General features: G+C 58.5%; 8 protein-coding genes across 8 annotated transcripts; 2 read left to right on the top strand and 6 right to left on the bottom strand.

The window, feature by feature from the left end:
• Positions 1–1,048: 1,048 nt before the first annotated feature.
• Positions 1,049–6,762, top strand: VTJ04DRAFT_3768 (uncharacterized protein; the record flags this gene model as incomplete). The annotated part of the gene is made up of 4 exons (XM_069361704.1): positions 1,049–1,090; positions 1,732–4,412; positions 4,528–4,615; positions 4,903–6,762. 4 exons carry the CDS (start codon positions 1,049–1,051, stop codon positions 6,760–6,762), a joined length of 4,671 nt encoding a protein of 1,556 aa, XP_069222289.1.
• A 6-nt stretch (positions 6,763–6,768) lies between these two features.
• VTJ04DRAFT_3769 (uncharacterized protein) lies at positions 6,769–7,279 on the bottom strand (the record flags this gene model as incomplete). The annotated part of the gene is made up of 2 exons (XM_069361705.1): positions 6,769–6,987; positions 7,133–7,279. The coding sequence occupies 2 exons, from the start codon at positions 7,277–7,279 to the stop codon at positions 6,769–6,771; spliced, it is 366 nt and encodes a 121-aa protein (XP_069222290.1).
• Positions 7,280–7,348: 69 nt separating this feature from the next.
• Positions 7,349–8,827, top strand: VTJ04DRAFT_3770 (uncharacterized protein; the record flags this gene model as incomplete). Its single annotated transcript, XM_069361707.1, has 2 exons — positions 7,349–7,562; positions 8,571–8,827. 2 exons carry the CDS (start codon positions 7,349–7,351, stop codon positions 8,825–8,827), a joined length of 471 nt encoding a protein of 156 aa, XP_069222291.1.
• A 177-nt stretch (positions 8,828–9,004) lies between these two features.
• On the bottom strand, positions 9,005–12,857 carry VTJ04DRAFT_3771 (uncharacterized protein; the record flags this gene model as incomplete). Its single annotated transcript, XM_069361708.1, has 2 exons — positions 9,005–12,524; positions 12,598–12,857. 2 exons carry the CDS (start codon positions 12,855–12,857, stop codon positions 9,005–9,007), a joined length of 3,780 nt encoding a protein of 1,259 aa, XP_069222292.1.
• A 26-nt stretch (positions 12,858–12,883) lies between these two features.
• On the bottom strand, positions 12,884–13,697 carry VTJ04DRAFT_3772 (uncharacterized protein; the record flags this gene model as incomplete). The annotated part of the gene is made up of 3 exons (XM_069361709.1): positions 12,884–13,153; positions 13,212–13,409; positions 13,635–13,697. 3 exons carry the CDS (start codon positions 13,695–13,697, stop codon positions 12,884–12,886), a joined length of 531 nt encoding a protein of 176 aa, XP_069222293.1.
• Positions 13,698–15,346: 1,649 nt separating this feature from the next.
• On the bottom strand, positions 15,347–16,809 carry VTJ04DRAFT_3773 (uncharacterized protein; the record flags this gene model as incomplete). Its single annotated transcript, XM_069361710.1, has 3 exons — positions 15,347–15,823; positions 15,909–16,479; positions 16,556–16,809. 3 exons carry the CDS (start codon positions 16,807–16,809, stop codon positions 15,347–15,349), a joined length of 1,302 nt encoding a protein of 433 aa, XP_069222294.1.
• A 794-nt stretch (positions 16,810–17,603) lies between these two features.
• Positions 17,604–19,624, bottom strand: VTJ04DRAFT_3774 (uncharacterized protein; the record flags this gene model as incomplete). Its single annotated transcript, XM_069361711.1, has 3 exons — positions 17,604–17,851; positions 17,960–19,360; positions 19,477–19,624. The coding sequence occupies 3 exons, from the start codon at positions 19,622–19,624 to the stop codon at positions 17,604–17,606; spliced, it is 1,797 nt and encodes a 598-aa protein (XP_069222295.1).
• A 721-nt stretch (positions 19,625–20,345) lies between these two features.
• On the bottom strand, positions 20,346–22,366 carry VTJ04DRAFT_3775 (uncharacterized protein; the record flags this gene model as incomplete). Its single annotated transcript, XM_069361712.1, has 3 exons — positions 20,346–20,843; positions 20,905–21,861; positions 21,920–22,366. 3 exons carry the CDS (start codon positions 22,364–22,366, stop codon positions 20,346–20,348), a joined length of 1,902 nt encoding a protein of 633 aa, XP_069222296.1.
• Between the last annotated feature and the right edge of the window lie 287 nt (positions 22,367–22,653).

Genomic DNA, 22,653 nt, shown 5'->3' on the forward strand with positions numbered 1-22,653 from the left:
ACGCTGGCCATGATGTTTGATGGTTTGAGGACACGTGAATATGAATGTCGATGATGGCCCCTGGGAATGGACGGCGAGTGGCGTGACGTGAGCAAGTCCTACCTACCGCATCCAGTATTCCATAGCTCTCCCCCTCTGAGTTTGGGTCGGTCGTGAAGTGGTGATGCCTATTAGGTTGAGGTTTTCGATGCGTGGGGATTTGGGGTCGTTGGACTGGAGTGTGAAGGTGAAGTCATCGAGCAACTCTGGATGTGTAGCATTCACCGTATTGAAGTCCCGCAGCGGGTGGTTTTGGAGAGTATGGCCGTGGTCGTGGTGTGTTGACCTCCTTCCTTGATCACCAACGTCATCTCATCGTCGTCACCAAACCTTACCGCCCTGCCCGGGAAGTTTATTGACCCGCGACTTGCTATTGTGCACTCTTCTCCTGAGGCCTGAAGCTTGGACCTCTGGGTTTAGGTTTTCTCGACGACAATAGCACAATAGCAAGCAACACCCCCTCCTCACACATTTTCTCTCCCCTCTGGGTTTTCTCGGGGCTGCGTGGTTGTTTTGAGGTTTCTTCCACTTCCTCCGACCACTTCGACTTCTCGCACCCCTTCCACCTCTTCAACCACAACTCGATTCGATTTCTTTCCTTTCCTGATTCCTTTCACCACCAACGCCTTACCTTACTTACTTTTTCTCCATCTTGGTTTTCACCCAGACAGAGAATCCATCTTTCCGACCGACTACTGGTACTTTACTTCTTTCTTCTCCTTCGCCCCAACTTTTCCATCGCGAGTTTTCACCAGACCTCCTTCTTCTGCCACACTCCCGAGGATTTGTGGACAGAGATTCTTCTTCTTATACGCATTTCTCTCTTAATCTTCTTCTTTACCACCTGCCGATTGTTGCGATCGCAGCCCTGCGCTCCGAAAGTTGAGCGATCTCACCCGAGCACGACGACTCAGGGGCAATATTTACCATCACGACACCCACACTCATCTCACCTCACCCTACTTTGACCGGCCTGCAACAGCAGTAAAAGCTGTCTTACTACGACGAAATGATTCGACTCAAGATCAAGCATCGGCGAGAGGCCGAAAAGGTACGTGGTTGATTTTTTTTATTCCTCTGATCGTTTTCGTCGGCTTTGTGGGAGTGCAGCCTTTTTGTTTTTGTTCGGCTCGTCTCCCCCTGGCCGAGGTGCATCCGGCGCCGTCTTGTTCTTCTACTCTTCTCCATCCTCCTCTCCTGTTTATTTTCTCCTCAAGATTTATTTCCTGCTCGTTCCCATTCCCCTCCTCTTCTTTTCCGTCTCCTCCAGTGAGTCAGCTCCAAGTCATCATCTTTGGGTGAGTCGGTGGTGTGCTGGCAGGCCCTGAGGCTCTGAGGTTGCTGCAACGCCCCTTGTCTGCAGCGCTACAGCGACCCCCGGACACAGCGGAGAGCTTTGCGCTGCCTGCTCTTCTCTCTCCCTGTGCTGGCCAACTCCCTGCTCCCCCGTAAACTTTCTTTCCAAAACCCGTTTTCCCAACCACCATCACCACCACCTTTACCTACCACCCACCCCTTTTCGACCACGCGTCCACACGTTGGAATAAAATTGGATTCCGACAAAATTCCATGTCCGATCGCGCATTCATGTCATAGCACGACAGAACGGTTCGCTGCAATTTTTCCCCTTCTTTTTCCTCCGAGAGAAGGAGTCCAGCTCGGCGCAACGGAAGGCTAACTCTGGGGCTGCAGACGCGAGACGACCAAACTGGATCAAAGGAGACGAAGGGGGTCACCGTCACCCTCGCCGACCAGCCCGACAGTGCTGCGTCTCTGAATCCCATTTTCACCTCTTCCTCTTCCGCCACGACCACGAAAGAGTCGAATCCGACGCCTGCACTCCGCCGGAGCAGCAGGATCTCTGCCGCAAAAATGTCCACGAACACCAGGACAACGCGCTCGCGCTTCTCGAGCCCGCAGGTCGGAGGCACTCAGGGCAGCAAGGGCGCCAACACTGAGGAGTCACAAAAGACGTTTATGCAACGCTGGCTCGAGCCCCCTGTCCAGATCAAGGCCAGCTACCAGGAGGCAGGCTTGATGCGCGGGCCTATCTTTGAGAACATGGCGCCCCTGGGCACCCTGCCTAAGGTCGGTCTCTTCAAGAAGACTGCCGTCCCGTCGCCCGCGCCGACATCGACCGCCACCACACCCGACGACAGCTCCAGGACGCCGTTCCGCCGTCGCATCGTCATCAAGGGGAGGCAGTCCGCCGCCGCGCCGCAAACTCCGACCCCTGCGCCGCCGCCTCCTCCGCCGCCGCCTGCCGCGGCCGAGGAGCAGGATGAGACCGAGCCGGATGAGACGGAGGAGGAGGACAATGACGACCAAAGGACAGAAGAGCAGGAGGACGACGAAGATGGAGGCGCTGGGATCGTCGACTCGGAAGTCCTCGAAGTGAGCTCATCCATGATGTCCGCGGGCCGCCGGACGCGCCGGGCCGTGAGTGCCGTCGATACCGACGACGAGGACTACGCGCCCGGCCGCGGCGGTCGCGCCGGCAGCATCGCTTCTCGCACGCGGCGTAGTGCGTCGCGGGCCAGCACGCGCTCGCAGCCGTCGGCGTCAACAACGTCTTTGAAAGAGGTGGTCGGAAAGGTGGTGGAGGTGTCCGTGAGCGAGGCGCTCGCGAACTACCGGTACCCCACCGCCTGGGCGCTCCGCACCCTCTTCGACGAAAATTCTCACGACAAGGATTTCCTGGTCCTGATGCACCGCGTTTTTACCCAGACCGCCAACGCGGACGAGTTTGAGGACTTTGGCCGCCGCGTCGTGGCAAAGAAGCGCGAGGGCAAGAAGAACAACACAGCCCTTCGTCACTTTCTGCCCGACGCTAAAGAGCCGCCGCATCCACCGAAACGCGCCCCGTACGGGAATCTGGTCAAGTTTGACGTGTCGGCTTTGCGCTTGGAACGCAAGAGCCGCGGCGGTGCAGCAGCAGCAGCAGCTTCCAAGGGCACAAAGAGGACGCGTCAATCTACGGCTGCTGCTGCTGCGAATACTACGGCTGCGACGACTTCAAACGACGAGGCTGCTGCTGCCTCTTCATCATCTTCTTCATCGACCTCTGCTTCTGGTTCTGGGAGATCTGGAAGCTCTGCTCCTGCGACTACTGGCGCTGCATCCACCGAACCGACCGATGAGAAAGACGCCGAAGCCGAAGCTGAGCTCCCTCCGCGCAAGAAGCGCAAATCCACCAGGCACCAGAGCGAGGCTGTCGCTGCCTCTTCTTCTACGTCAGCAAAGGGCAAAATGCCCGCTGCAGTGGCCAAAACCAACGGGGCTTCATCTACGACAGCTACCAGCAACAAGAGCAATGGAAATGGCAACGGCAATGGCAGCAAGGCCATCGTGCCTGAGACTCCGTCACGGAGACGCACGCGGGCCCGTTCGACGTCCAGCAGCATTTCATCGCTGTCGAGCGCTTTGTCTCTGACGCCTCCGGGCACCAGCCAGGAGCAGCAGGATAAGGAGGACAATCGAAGGCGGGTCGATGAGACCCCCTCGCGCGACAGCCCTGCGCCGCCCACGGCCGCTGCTGCGCCCGAGCCAATCACAGCCAACAAGCGCCGTCGGGTCAACGCACCGCGCAAGGCCCGTAACGCCAACACCAAGCAACACCACCAGACTTTGTCCTCCCGGCAGCAGTCACCAGCTGCCGCGTCGTCCACCACAACCGCGACAACCGCAACTACTGCACCCGCTCCTTCTGCGGCTCAGCAACTCCTGCAGGACGAGGAGGAGCAGCCCTATGCGATGCCTGCGGTCGTCGACACGCCCCTGGTTCCGTTCTCGGACAACTCCAAGAAGGGCGCCAAGGGGGCCGCCTCCCTGGGCATCGTTTTCCCTGCCAAATTCAGCGACAAGACGGAGGAACCGTCAGAGCTGGAACTCAAACGCCGTGCCTACACCGCCGAGGCGCGCAAGCACACGGCTTCCGCCCTCGACATCCCCATGAGCAGCGCCCGCGACGAGCCCCTTACTCCCGCGCCCGCTCGTGAGAAGGAGAAGCGCGGGAAGAAGGGAGCCTCGTCCTCTTCAACGACGCCGGCTGCTGCCACCACCACTTCGCTGCGTCCCCGGCCGCCGACGCCCATGACGGCGCCCGCGACGCGTCCGCGCCCTCAAGTCGTCGCTCAAACGGCCCCGGCCTCGGAGCGCCCGACGCCCGCCAGGGAGGGCCGCAGCACACGGTCGTCGCTCAAGCGCTCGCATGATGAGAGCGAGGAGCAACAGCCTCAGCAGCCTTCGTCTCCTGCTTTTGCGAATTTCCCTGGATCCGATGCGGCGCCGTCGACTGCGGCAAACTCTCGTGCTGGTACCCCCGCCCTTCGCGCTCCGAAGAGGACGCGGACGGGGCTGAGGGTCAAGACTTCGTAAGTCTCATCGTCATCACCACATCTTCATTTCTTCATTCACGTCATCACGTCCCGGCACAGCCGAGATACAATTTTACGTGCTTGCTCATGCTGACTCATTTTTTTCTTCTAGCCCTATGAAGAAGAAAAATGGCCCTTCTGCTGGTATTCCCCGCGCCAGCGGCGAGCGCAGCAGTCCGGTGGGCAACGCACGCGGAGAGGTAAGATTTTTCTCTTCATCATTTTTCCTCTTCATCTCACACATTTCATCTCCATCATCTCAACACATGATCCTTCATCCTCCTTCCCCGCCTTTCATATCTCAGCGATGAGTGGCAAAGTGCCACGCCTCGCTCGGACGGGCTTTGCTCGTTTTCCCAAAATAACGCACCACCACCCCATCCACACAACCCCAACCCCTGCACAGACACACACACCACCACCCGCCCGGTGGATTGCTGACTTGGCACGGACTGACACACTGCTTTTCTTTCTCCATCATCAGCAGGACGACAACGACGACTACTGCTCGTCGTGCGGCGGCAATGGTGAGCTCCTCTGCTGCGACGGCTGCACGCGCTCGTTCCACTTTAGCTGCGTCGACCCGCCCATCCAGAACCCGGGCGTCAGCGACATGCCTGAGGAGTGGTTCTGCAACGTGTGCCGCGCCCGTCGGGATCCGGCCCATCTCCCCGTCCGCACCGGGGCGTTCGGCATGCTTCTGGAGAAGCTCGACACCCGGAACGCTAGCGCCTTCCGCCTGCCTGCTTCGGTCCGCGAGCGCTTCGAGGGTGTCCGCACCGGCCCGGACGGCGAGTACGAGGAGGTGACCCAGCCGGTGAAGCCCACCCGCAAGAAGAAGGCCGACGAGGAGCTCGGCCCGGATTTTTTCACCCGTCTCCGCGATGCCGATGGCAATCCCGTCATCTGCCACGGCTGCCAGCGCGGAAGCTCCGCCGACCGCGCCCTCATCATCCCCTGCAGCTCGTGCGGCCTCCACTGGCACCTGGATTGCCTCGACCCGCCCATGGCTCAGCCGCCGGTCTTGCGGACCTGGAAGTGCCCATTGCACACGGACGAGCTGCTCTCGAAGCTGCCTGCGCAGCTGGCGCCGGCCCATCGCTTCCGCAAGATCAAGGATGCGCCCGTCATCCGTCCCGTGTTCACTCGCGGTTACGCCAACAATGGATACATCGACGTCGATTTTGACGATACCCCGGACGAGAGCGGGTGGAGGGACATTGAGTCGTTCGGTCGCGTCGTGCGCTTGTCGGAGAAGGGAATCAAGCTGGATTTCTTATCTCGTCTTCGCGAGCAGCGCCAAGCCGCCGCCGCCGCCGCCGCGGCTGCTGCGAAGCAGGCAGAGACGCCGAAACCTGCTATCGAACCGGCCCCTGCGCCGCTGCCCGCCCAGCCGCTCCGGACCCTGGACCAGGTCTCGCTGGAGGAGCAGCAGGTGGCGCTGACGCTCACGTCGCTGGCGCAGCAGCGCGACGAAGGCGTTTCGGTTCTGATTGATACCCTGGTCAAGGAAGCCGATCCGGCAGTCCTTAACATCATGTCGCGCGCCGACGCCTCGCGTGTTGCCGCTGGCCAGCTGAATCGCATGGACCAGCAGGGGTTGAGGGCCATTTTGGCCAAGGCGGAGAGCTTGACGGAGCAGATCCGCAAGTTGTTGGGCGAGGCTTCTTCGTCTTCGGCTGATGGGGAGGTTGCTGGTTCTTCGGAAACGAAGGTTGAGAATGCTGGGACAGGTGGTGATGTTGAGATGGGGGAGAACGACAGGATGGATACCAGCGAGGATACTGTCGTGGTGGCTGCCGACCCTCAACCTCAACAGAACAACACCACCACCCCCGCCGCCACCACCGGACGGGTTGAGAAGAGCTCCTCGCCGGACACGATCATGGTCGACGCACCCACCACCACTACCACGAACAAGACCAAACCCGGTTCTACGACTGCTACCACCACTCCTACCAAGAACAAAAGCCCCGCCGCCGCGGCAGCTTCCCCGGTAACGACGACAGACGACCACCCCGCCACAATCACCCAAGGCGAAGCCGAACCCGAAGAAAACGAAGATGACGCCGCGGCTTCCCCGACAGCGCAGCACCCGCCCGCGCTCGCGCCGGATCATGGTGCCGCCCAGGGGCCGGCCGATTCTGGCGAGATTGTCAGCACCAGCGGCGGTGTTGTTGGTGGCGACGCGGGTGATACGGGGGACGACGACGTCCCAACCACGCCGACGAAGGCGACCGGGGGGTTGAAGGAGGGAGGATCGGTTGAGCCGGTGGTTGTGGATGAGGATGGGACGACGGGGGGTGGGGAGGGGGAGGTGATGCCGGAGGAGGGGGTGAAGAGCTAGGTTGGGCTAGGCTGGATAGGGGTTGTTTGATGGAGGAGATTGATTGGGGTGGTTGAGTGTTTGCTGTTGTTGTTTGATGGTATTGTTGCCGTTGCTGCCGTTGTTGTTGTTGCTGCCTCCTGCTCTCCGGCGGCTCCTCTTTCTTCCCGGCTCTTCTATTGCTTCATCCCAGTCCTGCGGTCCTGCTTTCAGGTTGGGGTTGGATTCCCTTGCGCCATAACCCCTCTATGCCCCCTTTGCAAAGGAAGCATTTGACACTTCACGGGCCGGAGCACACTTCTCAGCAACAACAATAACGATTGGGCTACCCCTCGCATGCTTGAGGTTGGGGAAGACTTGGCCCTTTTTGCGGTACTGGACATTTTAATACCTCTCTTCTTTTCGTTTGTTTGTTTTTCTCAGAACAGGGCGGGGATGTGGACGGGAAGGAGAGCTGGAGGGTTGGGTCGCGGCGGGGACAACATTCGGGTTGAGAAGGAAGGATGAGAGATGGGAGAGATAGAGTGAATGCATGCATTTGGGAGTTTGTCCATAGTCAGTCGAGTCAAGTCAGTCAGTCCGTTGAGCCAGTCAACAGTGGAAATAAATGAATGAAGGGAAAGGAAGGTTGGGTTGGGATGGAAGAGAGAGAGAGTTCTCTGTTTCCTTGTTCTTTATTTCTTTTTTCTGCTTGGTGTGGAACGAACGAACGGGCGGGTCGTCTAACCTGGTGATCTTCTGGTTTTGGTCTGGTCTGGTCTGGATTGAGGGGTGTGGGCGTGTCGCGGAAAGTAACTACAGCATGGAGAACGTGGCGGAAGGTACGGACGGAGGATTTATCGCGGAAGGCATCGTCGCGGAAGATATTAAATCGCGGAAATGGAAATGAAATGGCATTGAGTTTGAGCACACTTGAGCATGCAACACAACACCACACCCAACATGTCACATTGAGGGCAAGAGAGAGAGAGAGACTTGAGCACAGCACTTGGGCACATCGGGGCTTTAACAACGGATATAAGGAAGAGCAGGGCAGATAGTGATTGCAGGCAACAACAGTAGCAAAGAACGCATTGGTTTTTGTTCTTAAGTTTTGTTTTCACGAAGGGATGGGATAACTGGTTGTCGTCTCGCAGGGTAGGTGTGTGGGTGTCGAGAAGGAGGGAGGATGGTGCCTTTCTTTTCCTTTCTTTTGAGATTTTTTTTCCCTTGGTTTTTCTCGGCTTTTTGGAAGAAGGGGAAGAGGAAGGAACGAGAAGGAGGAGAAGGGATAGGCAGGCATGAATACCATTGCGTTTCTGCCGTAACTACCGGTATGTATGTACATCACGGGAGGTACAGGAGGTACACATGGAAGGAGAATGGATGAGGAAGTTGGGCGATGACTTGATGAGGTTGGTTGATTGATCGATGCCTTGACGTAATATCCGCTATTACGTACCTCGACTGCTTTGATACGTGACATGTGATATGTTTGACTATTTTCATAAGTCCTTTATACGTAAGTAGAGCTGGACTTCTTGCCTCGGAACATAACCCTGATGGTGATGTTGCGGGTGAGTTAACTGACTTTGACGAGTTAATCAGAGCAGGGTGCGCCTCAACTATCTGTATTGATCTGTCCCAGCCAGCCACCCACCGCAACAGACGCATACATACATTTTCCCTCATTGTTTGGCCGAGTAATTGAGGATCGCTTAACCTTTGGGACGAGAGAAACCTTTATCGTTTAATCAATAAGTAATCCTGGTCCTGGACTCAAGACACAAAACAACAACCACCATCATCAACCAACCCAAGTCTTGTGCCAAGGTCAATATCAAGTTCAGAGAACAATCGATCCATCCATCCATTCACATTCATCATAATAATCAACAACATCATTCAACATGAACATGAAGAAGTAGAAGTAGAAGAAGAACATCATCAACAACATCGTCATCATCAACACTACACCACCCCCGTCACACACAAAGCCTCCTTCCTTTCTTTCTTCCTTTCGTTCGCCAAACCCATCCATCCATTCTCACATCTTTTGCCCCTTGTTTCTTGCCTCATCTTGAAAAATACCATCCTTCATCTCTAAGAACGCAACGCACCCTCTTCCCCTGCCAACCAACCACCCAATTCAAAATCTCCGCCTCCCCTATACAAGACGCAAAGCACATACAACCCGCCCTCTTTACACCCCCTCATCCCCATCTCCTCTACACCCAACCACGTCCCCAGTATCCGCCAACACATCTAGATATGGCGGAACCCATCAACGCCCCCTCCTCCCATCAGGCTGGGGACTCCTCCCCCCAGCCCTTCCACCCCTCGGCCTGCCAGGACCCAGCTGCTGCTGACCCTGGCCCTGACCTTGTTGCCCATCCTGCCCTTGCTGCCCCTGCTGGGGCGGCGGAACCGGCAAATATGGACCCGCAGCGGGCCCGTAGCCCGCATACGGCGGCATTCCCGGCGGGGCAAGCGGCATTCCAAACGCACCCGGAGGAGGCGGGAACGGTCCGGGAGCGCCGCCCGTGGGCGGGATCGGGCTGCCGTTCGCGGCCATCGACGACGGCGGCGGCGGCGGCGGGGGTTGAGCGCCGGTGCGGTACTGGTCTTGGTAGCCGCCGTACGCGGCAGCGGCCGCGGCGGCTTGAAGGGCGGCGGCCGGGTAGTAGCCGCCCACGGGCGGAGGGGCGGCGCCGCGGGCCGCCATGAGGGACTGCTGATACTGCATCTGCTGCAGGGCGGCGGGGGGCATGGCGGCCGGGTTGGTCGGGTTGAACTGGGCGTCGAAGGCGGGGAACTGGTCGAGACCGCTGGTGCGGGGCATGCCAAAGCCCATGTCGTAACCGGGACCGCCGGCGGGACCGCCCATCGGGTTGTAGTACTGCGCGTTGTTAGGGCCACCGCCGTACTGCCCGGCTTGTTGCTGCTGGCCGTGCGGCTGCTGTGGAGGCTGTTGCTGCTGTGACTGCGGCTGGTGCGACCCCTGCTGTTGGTGATGCTGGCCCTGGTGATGGTGGTGCTGGGAGCCGCCGGGCGTCTGGCGCGAGCCGGGACGTTGACGGTCGTTGTTGCCGTGGTCCCGAGCACCACCACCGCCGCCGCTCCGCGTCGACAAGCCCACCTCGTCCATGAGCCGCTTGTAGCCCTGACCCGGTTGGGCCTTGATGCGGATGAGGACCGACTTGACCGTCTCAACAACCTGGCTCCGGATAGACTCGTCGAAGAAGGGAGTGGTCAGGACCTTGAAGATGAGCGTAGCGCCGCAGGCGTGGTCGCTAAGAATGGCCTCGAGGACCTGGTCGTTGGGAGTGAAAAACAGAGCCTTGAGGATGGTGTCGCGGGCCTCGGGCTCGGCCTTCTGGTTGATCACCTTGAGCACCGTCAGGTACGCAACCTTGTGAGTGCACAGGTGGACCAGGTACGGGACGAGCTGGGGCGACAGCACGGTGCGGCGTTGAGGGAAGGTGCACGTGTCGAGGAACCATGTGAGCAGCAGAGCGCCGTTGGCGTTAGTGGCCAGCTGGACGCTGTGCAGAGCGATGGCGGCGGCGAGCATGCGCTGCTGATCCTTGGAGGCGTGATGGCTCTCCAGGCAAGCGCGCATGGCGCGGGCACCGTAACGGCCCTGAGCAATCTCCCACATCCTGCTGAGCATGGTCTCGAAGATGTAGTCATTATACGGGCTGCCGAACTTGAGGCAGCCCTGCAGCACGTAGTTGCCGTACTGGTCGAGGAACAGCGGCACCGTGTATGGGTGCAGGTGCTCGACGATGAGGCTCATCTGGTGCGGCGTCTTGCAGACATCGATGATCTTTTGAGCAGCCCAAGTACCGTTCTTGTGCACGCCAATCTCAGCCATGTGGGGGGCGATCTCGGCCAGCATGGAATCGCGAACGGGGTCGGAGCAGTGCTCAAACAGCTTCTGAACGACGGTGTTGCCCAGGTAGTCCGAAGACAGCTCGGCAATCTCGGGCAGCATCTCGATGGCAATGTTCTCGATCTCTTGCTGCGACAGAGACTGGTTGTCGATGCGCTTGCGGATATCGCGGAGCTTGGGAGCGTCATGGACCCGGGTGTGGGTGGGCTCCTTGATGGGCGGGATTTCGTCAATGAAGTTGTTGTACTGGATGGCCCGCTGCAGGCTCATCGAGATGCGGTAGCTGTCATCCTCGGTCGCGCCGAACTGACGAACGATCTTGAGGATGTCGCCCGTCATCTCAGGGAGCGGAGGCACGGTAGGCGTGGCGGCACCGGCGGCGGCGGCGGCATGACCGCCCTCGCCCGACGACGCTCCGGCCTGGCCGTTCTCCTGCGACTTGGCAAACGGATCCGGGCTCGGGGACGGAACGGCGCCGTCGTGGCCCGGAGTGCCGGTGCTCGAGGGCGGCTTGGCAAAGTTGATGCGGATGGGGCCGGCGCCCGGGAAGATCTCCTTGCCGTTCATGCTGGCCTTGGCGGCGATGGCGCTCTCGACGCGTTCGAAGTTAACGAAACCGCAGTTCTTGTGCGTCAGGACGCGGGCCGACACTATCGGACCGTACGACTTGAACATCTCGGTCAGGGTCGATGTGGTGGTGGAGGTCGGAATGCTGCCGAGCCACAAGGCGCTGGTGGGGCCCTCGAGACCCTGCTCCTCGGACTGGCCGGTGCCTGCACCGGGAGCACCCAGCAGGCCGTTATTCCGGCTGTTGGAGCGGCCCAACGACATGGCGGCAACGGACTGCGGAAGGTCCTCGTACGCCTTCTCCTCGGGCACCTGGATCTCGGCGGCCGTGAAGGAGCTGTCGAGACGAGACGGGGTAGGGAGGTAGTTGCGGAGGAGGCGCGAGGCCGGGGTGTCGAGAACGCCGGCAGTGCGAGCACGGGGCCGAGCAGCCTGGGTGGCGAAGGCCTGGACGGCCAGGTTGTGGTTGTGGATGGCGGCGTTCGTGGCAGCGAGCTGGTCCTGGAGCTGGGCGTAGTGGCTCTCCATGATGGCGAGCGGATCGGCGTCATACTCATCGTCTTCCTCGTCGGCGTACCTATCCTTGTTGTTGACCGAGTAGGAGCGGAACCGGCTGCTGGCGGCCTTGGTGAAGTCGGCATAGTTGGGGATGTAGGGAGCGGCAGAAGTGGTGGTGGTCGTTGTCGTCGTGTTGGCGGTGGCCAGCTGGGCTCGGGCAGGCTGCGGGGTCTCGGCAAGACCCAGGTAGTCGAGCGTCCTCATATGGACGTCCGTCTCCGGGTTGCCCTCCCGCGAGAAGTGCGATTGAGCCGGGGAGCTCGGGCCGTTGGAGCCCATGCTCGCAATGCTGGCCAAGGTGTTGCCCCGTTCGCGGGTGGCCGGGTTCCAGCTGCTGAAGATGGAGGGGCCGAACGGGGAGCTGGTACCAGGGACGTTAGCAAAGGGGCTACGCTGGGGCATAGAGCCCGCGCGCAGCCTCGAGAGCAGGGTTGAAGCGGTCGGGAGGTCGTTGTTCTGGGGAGCCTCGAGCCCGGGAGACGGCGACTTGAAGGGGGTCTGCGAAGGGCTGGGCCGCGACGTCTTGGAGGCGAGGGCAGGAATGCCGAGCAGGCCACCGGCGCCACCCGGAGAGAACCTGGACGGCAGGGTGCCGGCACGGGTGCGGCGGGTCACGGGCGGAAGAGGGTCGGCCGGAGGCAGCTGGGTAAAGTCGGGAAAGCCGTCGGTAGGACTCTCGGGGATGTTCTCGCGGAGCGGGGTCGAATTCCCGCTGGTCGGAGGACCGCCCCAAGGGTTGAGCGGCAGGCCGGGGACGCCTTCTTGAGCCTGAATCTCTCTCGCCCTATGGTCGCACGACAACGTCAGCAAATGAAGACGTGGCAGGCGGGGGGGCCGGGCCGGGCCGGCAAACTCACCGCTTGGAGAAAAGGCGGCCGGCAGCCATCTCGTGAGATGGGGAGCCGGCGCCGGAGCGGGAAGCACCCGACATCTTGGACGTCGGGGTCAGGCCGGGAGACAAGCCGGGAGACAGGCCGAAGGGGGAGCGGAGGGCGCTGCCGGCAGACTGGGGATCATTCGGAGATGGTGCGGTGGGCGAATTGGATCGACCCGGAGCGGAAAGCGTCTGAGGCGGATAGCCGACGGTAAGATGCTCGCCTGGTCTGGAAGTGGACATTATCGATTATGATGATCGGGTCCTCATCAGATAGGTACGGTACAAGTGTAGTCTATTTGTCGTGTGTGTATCCCCGTCCGAATTGGAGTCGAAGAATGACACAGGGTGGTTTCCGAGTAGGACGGAAGCGGGGAGGTTTTTTTGTCGAGGGAGTGGAATGGCGGTGCGACGATGTGCGCGCTGCGCGTCGAGAGGGGGATGGTGAGGCTGGATCTCGGCGTCGAGGGAAGTGCAGCGAGGCAGGGATCGAAGTCGAAGAAAACTAAAACACCACGGCAGTGCCCTGTAGGATGGATCTCGAGAGGCCGTTCTCGGAGAAGAAAAAGAGAACTAGTGGCGGCCGGGTGCAATTACAAAGGCAGAAGAATGGATGTCGAAGATGGCTCGCTGCGGTCTACTCGGTAGGACCTGGACCTGGCCTATCTTTTTGTCACGCTGGCAAAAAGGCGGCTGAGGGAAAGAAAGAAGAAAAGAAGAAAAGTCGACGACAACGCTGGCTGTGCTATGCAATGCAAGGCAGAGGCAGACAGGCTGTTGGTCGGGAATGGGATGCTGTGTTGGAAGACGGTGACAGGCAAGGGGGAGGGTCCGGCGGGGCCGAAGAGGAAGAGGAGGAAGAAAGACGGGAGGTGGAGAGTTGAGCTTCCAGTCCAGCGGTGGAGTGGTTTGGTTTGGGGTTTGGCCTGTGGATTCCAACCCGGAAGGTTTTGGTGGGTGGCAGCAAACGCTGGGAGGGTCCCGAGAGGGTCCTGACAGGGTGCCGAGAGGGCCACTGACCCAGCCAGGTTTCCAGTTTTGAGCCGGGCACTGACCCGGGATTGGCTTGGCCCAGCTTCCCATCCACGGCATCCAAACGTGATGAGCGGCTGCGAGAAAGAAGCCAAGCTCCACTCGCCCACAAGTGAAACAAGATGGAAAAGGAAAAGCAAAAAAAAATAAAAAAATCTCTTGGGAGAGGGGCAGGTTCCAATTCATTCGTCAATTTTGTGTTGCCGTTTGGCCGGCTTGGTTTTTGTTTGGAGGGTATTTCTAGTAGTGCACTGTCGTTGCCGGCCAGTGTCAACGGTTGGGGTAAACGACAACGACGCAGACGACTAAGTACAGAGTACGACTCTGGGGCAAGAAAACCAGGAGAGGTCAAGATGAAACATGGCTTTCAGGGGGAAGAGGGGTGCGGTAACACACCCCCGAGAAACGTAAGATACCGTAACTCTAGGCCCATCATGGGCATCACGGAGTTCAAGTACCGGTTACTTCACGTAATGACCTGGTGAACTGCTCGATCGGGAGATTCTAGAGATTCCAATTCTCTCATCGCCCTGATTCCTGCATCTCTCTCCCGTCCGGACGCAACGGCGATCCAAGGAACGGGATTTGGTGGGTGGCCGCAGCTCAGCTCTGTGCCGTGGACAGGCAGAGAGGCTACGTTGGACATCGGCTCTGCCACTCAGGGGTTGTATTCTCCTTTCCCTTTTGCTTGACTTGCCTCACCTTGACTTAGAAGTTGCATATCGACTGCGCCGTCTGCTTGGAACAGACGCCTTGCTGTCGAGGGACCAGCAGCTCCGTACCACAATACTCCGAGAGAGGACAGGTGAGCTCTGTTTACGATTCCCAACCCAACCCATGAGCCAAGCCGACGACTCCTCAGCCAAGCCCCGTATTCCACTATACAGTACATGACTTCGGCGGTCATGATACGTTCTCTGTGCTCGTTTCTCTCTGTGTATCCGGAGAATGTCAACACTCCAGAGCTCGACTTAGTCCGCTCCTTCATTCTGGCTATCTCTCTCCGTCACTTATTCATGACGGCTTACAGAGACGAACCATATCTTCAATATCCCCATCAACCCATCACCTTTCATCGCGTCCTTTAGATTCATGATTGGCCATGAGCAATAAGGAACACGGCTCTTGTCCTCGTCCCAAGTACGTAGTTAAGAATGTGAAAAATCCATCCACCTCCCACCACAGGCCACACTATCCAGTAGTATACCCCATGCTGATGTTCCCGGCTGCACACGGTGCCAACCCGGCTTTCACGGCGTTAAGATGTGTCGTAATGGTGGGCTCATCGTCATGCCTTGCTCAGGGGCTTCCCGCAAATCCCCACGAGCCAGATCACGTTGAGGGGGGTAGCCCTGCCAAATCTGAAACGCCGTGTCGAGTTGCCCCTCCATGCTCGTCCTTGTCACCCCGCGGCGCGATGCAGATCAGATCACCATCCTGGGTAACCAGATGCAGGAGAGATGCGTGTACTAGGTACCGTAACTGACCCAATCTGAAAATCATCATGAGCATTATCATCACCATGTCATTCCGCACGTAGCAGCTGCGAAGGTAGTCATCCGCAGGCCGTCCATAATAGAGTCCACATACACACGCCTACTTGCATCATCAAGCGAACGTTTGCCCGTGATCACGCAACATATATTAACTAATACTGATCACCTCAGTCGGAAAAGGTCTCGTGAGCCGGGCCTGGTTCATCAATATTCCTCCTCCTCCTCCTCTTCCTCCTCCGTCTCCTCCTCCAGCTCCGCCCCCGAGGCGCCCGGTTTGCACCAGCCAACCCAATCTTGGTGGTCGACCCCCACAGGAACAACATATCTCCCCGGGTTCCAACTTTCGTCAAGCAACCCGACCGGCCACGTCCCGGGGCCTCTTCCATCCGTCACCTCCCTGAACAGGGCGGAAAACGACCCGTCTTCCCTCCTGCGCTTGCACTCGTAATACAGCGGCCACTCGCGGAGAATGCAAAACTCGACGACGCTGGGCGGAAGGCGCTCCAGCTCCGGCAGGACCATCCGTACCACCAGCCTGTCCACCGCGCCGTCCCAGCCTCGCTTCCTGGGTTGGAGACCGGCCGTCTCCGCCGCGTAACACATGGCCTTCCAACCCACAACAACCGCCAGGCGCTGGAGTTTCCGGAGAGGTTGGCACTTGTCGACGAAGCTTTTGAGTGTCTGTTGTATCGATGCCGAGAGGTGGAGTGAGCAGAGACGCACGACGTGTGTTAGGGGAAGATCAGCCACCTAGGTAGGTACTCACCTGTGGAAAGGTTTCCGGCTCATGAGGTTCATACGGGCCCTTCGTTTTGCTCGTCTTGAGGATCAACCATTCAATCTCGGGAACCGCCCAACAAATGCTCTCAATCACACGTCCCGATAAGGTGACTAGCTCATGGGGCTCGTCACGGTCGACCGTCAGGGCGAGCCTTCGCAGGGACTTGAGCTTCCTGAGCTGGTGCATGGACTCCATCAGCCAACCCTGGTCGTCGATATCCAGGGAGCAAAGATTCAGGCACCAGTCTATGATGCGCCAGTCCAGTCCAATGCCGAGGCAGCGAAGATGCCTGAGTCGGGGTAACCCCCTGCGCTCTTGTGCTATCAACCTGATGCATCTTCTCTCGAACCGAAACATTGCGTGGCCGCCGAGATGGCGAATGTCGAGATGGAGGTCTTCGAGTTGCGGCATCAGATCCATGGCTTGGAACAAGAGTTCCGAAAAGTCGAGCTCCCGAGGGGGAAGCGGGCGACGGAGGTGCCCTGGAGCGTCAACCCAACCCCAACCATCGTCATGCGTGCTTGGCTGGTCGTAGAGGACAATGATACATGCGTGTCTTTGGAGGCTTTTGTCAGAAAGGGCTGGCAGCAGGTCTTGAGACAACATATGAACTCGACTACGTAGATACTTACCGAACATCAGGTCCGATTCCGCTCAGGGAAGTTCGTCTGGGTTCTTTATTGTACTTGACGAAGGCAAGGAGTTCATCATTCAGGGCCGAGTAATGTCGGGCAAAACACACATTTCGCCAGATGATGCCTCTTAAAAGATTCCGAAGCCTTTTGCAGGTGAGGGCAATCTTTGCAAAGTTCTTGAAGGTCAGGTAGCTGCCAATATGTTGCCAAAGCTCGATAGGCAGGCTCAAGACACTGGCGGATTGCTCCATGACGAAGAGATTAGGTGGAAGAGTTTTCAGGGCTGATGTTGTGATGGTGAGAACAAATGACTTCCTCTACACTACCGAGAGATACATGATGAGTGGTTGCCTTGCTGGTTGGTTGGACGACCATCCACTTGTCCCAATAAGGTCATATTCAAGTTCGTGTAAGATACCGGCAACAATCGACAACAAGCCGACCCAGCAACAAATCTTGCCCGCAAACCTGTATGCCTAGGTAGTACTGACAAAACAGTTCGAAAAAGAAGGAATGAAAAGGGAAAGGAAAAAAAAGGCAAAAACATACAGCACCCGGCATTCGCTGGTCGTCACCGACCCAACTACTACTCGGGCCCTCACAAGCTTAACTAGGGGAGAGCGGACGGGATCCCGTGCTTTCTTGTGGGTATGGCCGTATGTACTTGACACTTCAGAAAAGAAGGTTTAAGAAGCCTGGATGCAGATGTCTGTCGATCTGGTTGTCTGGTGGATGAACAACACCTCTCGACGACAGGAGATGTTGGCTTGCGAGAAGTCCGAGAGATGAGATACTGAGTTGATTAGTACGTATATAACTAAGAGCCCCTGGCTACTACTATTCTTACAATCTCCTTTTTGTTTTATCCAAATCAATCTCACCCCCCAACTCAGGTCCTCTGTCCAAGTCAAAAGTCCAATCTGTTCCCTCTTACCTGGCCTATCCATCCTCCTCGTCCAACATCACTCCACTCAGACATGCCTCCTCCTACTTATACCCAATCTCCACGATCCCTCCTGATTGTGATCGCCGAACCTCGCTCCCTCTAATGCTCGACACCCTCGCCACGTCCCAAAGAAGGCTGGCGCAAATGCAGCTTTTCCTTGATCTTCTCCTTCAACCCAGCCTTGCTGCCCCTCCTGTCCGCAGCAAGATCCGAGCTGCTTGACGCGCCGCCGGTCGACTTCCTGGCGATCTGCTCGGACGACGACTCGGTGGTGGCGCTTTGGACGCTGCTGTGTCGGTGGCCGACGTGGTTGCCGTGGTGGTGGATTCCTTTTTCTTCGAGGATCACTGGTTCGATGGGGTTAGCCAACAGTCTATCTAGACCATCACATATCACGGACAAGGAAAACCGTCGAGGTATGATAAAAGGAAACGAAGGAGGAAAAGAAAACTTACAATCAGCCTCCCACGCCGCCCCCTCCCTCGCCGCGTCAAAATCCCCGCCCTCACTCGCCAACTTCCTACTCCACCTCCTCTTCCTCTTCCTCCCCTCCCCTTTTTCACCTCCTCCTCCAGCACCCCGTTCCTCATCCCCTTCATACCCCTCCCCCTCCTCCGCAACATTCAACAACCCCCCCTTCGCACTATCCCTCCTCCCCTCTCTCCAAGCAAGCCCCGCATCCCCGCCATACTCCTTCGCCACATCCGCGATCGGCCTCGGCCCCGGGCCTTGCAGCGCCGCGGGGGATAACAGCAGCGGTTTGGTGGTTGCGGACGAGGGTAGGTCGTCGTTGGGATCAGTCGAGAGATAGCGCTGCGTCTCCTGGCGGCGGCGTTCCTCCTCGATTTTGCGCTCGGCGAGGGTCTCGGCGAGTTTGAGGGCTTTGATCTTGTCGAACGGAGGGACGTGGTGGTGGTGGGAGGGGTAGCCGCTGGGGTGGGAGAGGGAGTTGCGAGGGACGGTGGGGAAGGGGGGTGTGTGTGGGATGGAGGAGGCGGAGCTGCTTGCGGAAGGGTTGTGGTAGGTTTGGTCTTGTACTGGCTGTGGTTGGGATTGAAGGTGGGTTGTTGGCGGGGATGGGTTGGAGGGGTCAGGATTGGTGGTGGTGGTGGTAGTGGTGGTGCTGGGAGGATTGGCAGGGACGCTGGGGACGGAGGACATGTCTTCCATGTGAGTGTCGTCCCCGCGACCGGAGGGGATGGAGGACATGTCTTCCATGTGCGTGTCATCCTCTTGGGCGGGAGGGATGGGGTCGGACATGGGAGTGTCAGGACTAGTTTTTGCGCTGGGAATGGTGGTGGGAGCGGGGAGGGAAGAGGACGTGGTGGTGCTGGCGGCGGGATGGGCAGGCTCCGTGCCCGTCATGGAAGTGTCTGAGCTGGCAGTGGCAGTGGTAGGAGGAGTCTTGCTGGAACCGCCTGGCACGGAGGTCATGCTGGTTGGCCAGCGGCCGGGCATGAGAGTTCCGCGAGAAGCAGAGGTCGTGGTGGCAGATACCGGCATGTTAGTCCCGGACTGCTTCTGACTGGGTGAAGACGTGGATGATGACGGTCCTTGGCCGGGACTAGGATTGACCAAGGGAAAGGATCTGTCTGTTCCACGGAGCTGGACTGGATTGGTTAGACCGGTGTAAGCGGATGACTTAGCCTTGATGTCCTTCGCTTCGACCCAGCGCGGCTTGGAATCTGTCTTTGGCTCTGGGTTCAGTTGGGACGCAACCTGCGGTGCGCTCGCTCCCGCGGCCGACAGCATATAATTACCGCTGATGGACGTCCTCGGACTGACTCGCTCTTCTTCGAGACTGTGTCGTTTGGCCTCCATCCTTTCCCCGGCCGCCAGCGCAGCCTCGTTCGATTCTACGTTTTGTTAGGACACTGCATAAACAACATACCTTCCTTCCAGGAGGGTCCTCTGTAGAGATCTAGTGAGCATGTCTTTCTTCTCCTGACGATATCAAGACGTCACAACTCACCACCAATATTCCCAGCATCATACGGCTCACCCGCCTCGACGTCACCCATCTGACCCGAGACGGGCTCCTCGTGTTGCTCCTGCTCGCCCCAAATGACTTTGGAGGCGGTGTGGGCTAGCTGATTGACAGTTTCGCTGATGGTCTCCATGAGTGCGAGGTTATTGTGTACTGTTGTTCAAGAAGACAAGTGATGATTGCGCAACAGACCAAGTCCAGACCACAGCTCCCTTAATCTATCCCCCTCTTTGCTCCGCACACATGAACGTGATGCTGATTCAGCATGGAGTGACGTATGCCGGCTCAGGGGCCGTGTTCATTATCCAATTCCCGAGAGTGTCGTGCTTGGTCAGGAGGGCGGTTCCTAGAAGCCTCGAGTAAGTGGCGTTGGGGTAACCTGGTGTTTATGATGTCATTATCATTCCTGGCCAACTGTGAATTGGAAGTCCGCCACTCATGGCCAAACAATGGGGTAACGAAACTCCGCGGATTTCAATGCGTATGGGCCAGACTCGACCAAATCAACACTTGGGTTGTTATGATTGAGGGTGGTGGGGAGGGCGATGAGAGGGGTGATGAAGAATGTGTTGAGTACAGATGCAAGTAAACAACAAAACACAACGCTAAACCACCAAAATCTCGCCGTCCAACCTTACGCCAGCGCAAGTCGAGCAGAGAAGAAAATGAGTGCAAAAAAGGAACTCGGCCACAAGGGCTTGCCTCTTGATCTTGTACGCGGATCTGGACAGCACCAGCACATGGAAAACCTGGTCATGATGAATATCACAATATGTACTTCGACAGGCCAAAACAACTCAAACAAATGAAACCGTGCCACAGCCGGCACATTATATTTTTCCAGCTCCACTCTACTACAACTTGACACTCTTGACCAACGTCGTCTTGATACCCGACAGCTCTCCCTGGTACCCTCCGGGCCCTTCTCCGCCCTTGTACACGGGCTTGATGCTGCGCAGCTTCTTCTGCTTCTGCTCGTACTTCTTCCTCTTCTTGACGCGCGGGTTGCGGTTCTCCTTCTTGCGGTGCGGCGTGAGGCCCTTGTTCTTTTGGATCTGGTACGTGATCTGGCGCTTGCCGTCGGGCCCGATCTGCTCCGTCTCGACGACGCGCTCGCCCTTGCGCGCCTGCGCCAGCGCCTCGAACCGCGCCGCCTTGTCGGCCCGCTTCTTTTGCGCCGCGTGCGCAACCATGTCGTAGTACTCGTCCTCCTCGTCGCGCACCTGCTTGGCCACGGCCTGCTCGTCGCCGTCCGAGTCCGAGTTGTCGTTGGCGTCCAGGTCCGCGCCGAATTTGCTGCCCTTCTTGCCGCGGCGCTCGGCTTCGGCGTTGAGACGCGCTTGGCGATCCTTCTGTTCGGGGATTAGTACCTAGTTTTGACAAGAGTTCAAAAAATGGTTGGTGTTGACTTACGAGTCTCTCCCTGTACGGGATATCCATGTCGCCTCCGGCATCGCGGCCTGCGCCGGCGCGCTTGTTGGCCTTCTGGACGATTTGCGACGTGTAGAACTTGAGCGACTTCTTCCGGCGGGCCTTGTCGGCCGCCGTACGGGCATCGAGGACCTCCTCTTCGCCAAAGTCTGAGTGGCTGTCGTCGGCTGCATCGGTCGAAGCAGCAGCACTGCTGGCGGCGGCGGCGGCCTTGATGGCCTTCTTGGAGCTCTTGAGCAAGGTCGACAGGTCGGCCAGCGACTCTTCGACCGCCTGGGCTTTCCTCGCAGCTTCGGCAGCCTTCTGCTTCTTGGCCTTGATTTCGGCCTTGGACAGCTTCTCGGTCTTCCGTTTCGGCACTGGCAGCGCATCCAGCATCTCTTGATCTTCGTCCTCGGGAGGCGAGAGCATGCCGGACTCGGCGACGCTTGACCTCCGCGGCTTGAGGTCCTTGACCTTGAGCCAGGCATTGCGGCACTCCACTAGGGTCGCCATGACCTCATGGTCCCTGAGTTCGGAGGGGTTCAGGGTCGCGGGGTTGGACCCGTCACCGTCCCGCGACGGAGATGTCAGGATGGCAAAGTAGCTCGCCAGGGCCGCGACGTAGCACCCGAGGAGCCAGGACTTGACCACCTCTAGCGACTTGGCGGGCTTTCCTTCGGCCTCCTTTTGTAGCGTCGACAGCATGGGCTGCAGTTCCCGGAACTCGTCCACCAGGTAGTCAAACTCGGGGTACCGGGCTTGCAGGAGCTTGTACCGATCCTCCGGCCCCATGTCGTCCGTCACCTCGACCTCCTTCAGAACCTCGGTCACGACTTGCTCGTCATCGCCGGTTTCTCCCTTGGGAGCCAGCCACTCGGCTTCGTCGAAAGCGAAGTCGGCCTCTTGCATCTTGGCCAGCTTCTTGGCCTGGAGACGGCGGGCTTCGGCCTCTTCTTCCTAGACGAGGGTCAGCATGAAATCGTGGTAATAACAAGGGGCCGCGATCTCAACATACCAAGGCATCCGCCTCCGTCTCGATCTGGTCCGCATTGTAGTACTCCTTCTTGGACGAACCCCACCAACCCTCGTCACCCTCCTCTTCCTCTGCCCGGTTCCCGTCCTCCTCGTCGGAAAGAATACGACCAGCCTTGCCTGCCTTCTTCTTAGGCGGCGGCGCCCTCTCCTCCTCTTCCTCGTCGCTCTCGGATTCCGAATCTTCGCCTCTCAGGATCTCCTCATCCGAGGCGGAAAGGAAGGCGTCCTCATCCTGCTGGCGCTTGAGACGCTTCGAACGGGGTCCGTCGCTGTCATCTAGTTCGATCCGATCCTGCTCCATCCAGTACTCATCCTGGGAGTCGGCGACATCTTCGTAGGTCCGGATGGTGAGACGGGCATCCTTGGGGTCGACCTCGCGCGGGCCGGTGGGCTCGGCCTTGCGCGCGATCTTTCTTTTCTTGGCCATGGTGGAAGTCGAGGTCGCTTCACCTGGAAAGTAACTGGCTTCGGTGTTCGAAACGGTAGGGTGTTCGAATTGTTGCAAAATCGGATCCTGTCGGTTGAACGGTGGGGTTGGGATTCCTGGCGGCAGAACAACCTAGTTGAGGTGCTGTGCGGTCCTTGCTGGAGTGGGTGGGCTTGGGGAGCGAAGTTGATGGCAGCAAGCCGGCAGAACTTTTTTTTGTCACCGCCCGGCAGACGACGGCCCCACAGCGGATGGTTTCCCCACAAATGCACTGTGCGCTTATCCAT

Source organism: Mycothermus thermophilus (genome assembly GCF_041956435.1).
Source record: "Mycothermus thermophilus strain CBS 625.91 unplaced genomic scaffold VTJ04scaffold_2, whole genome shotgun sequence".
Lineage (NCBI taxonomy): Eukaryota > Fungi > Ascomycota > Sordariomycetes > Sordariales > Chaetomiaceae > Mycothermus > Mycothermus thermophilus.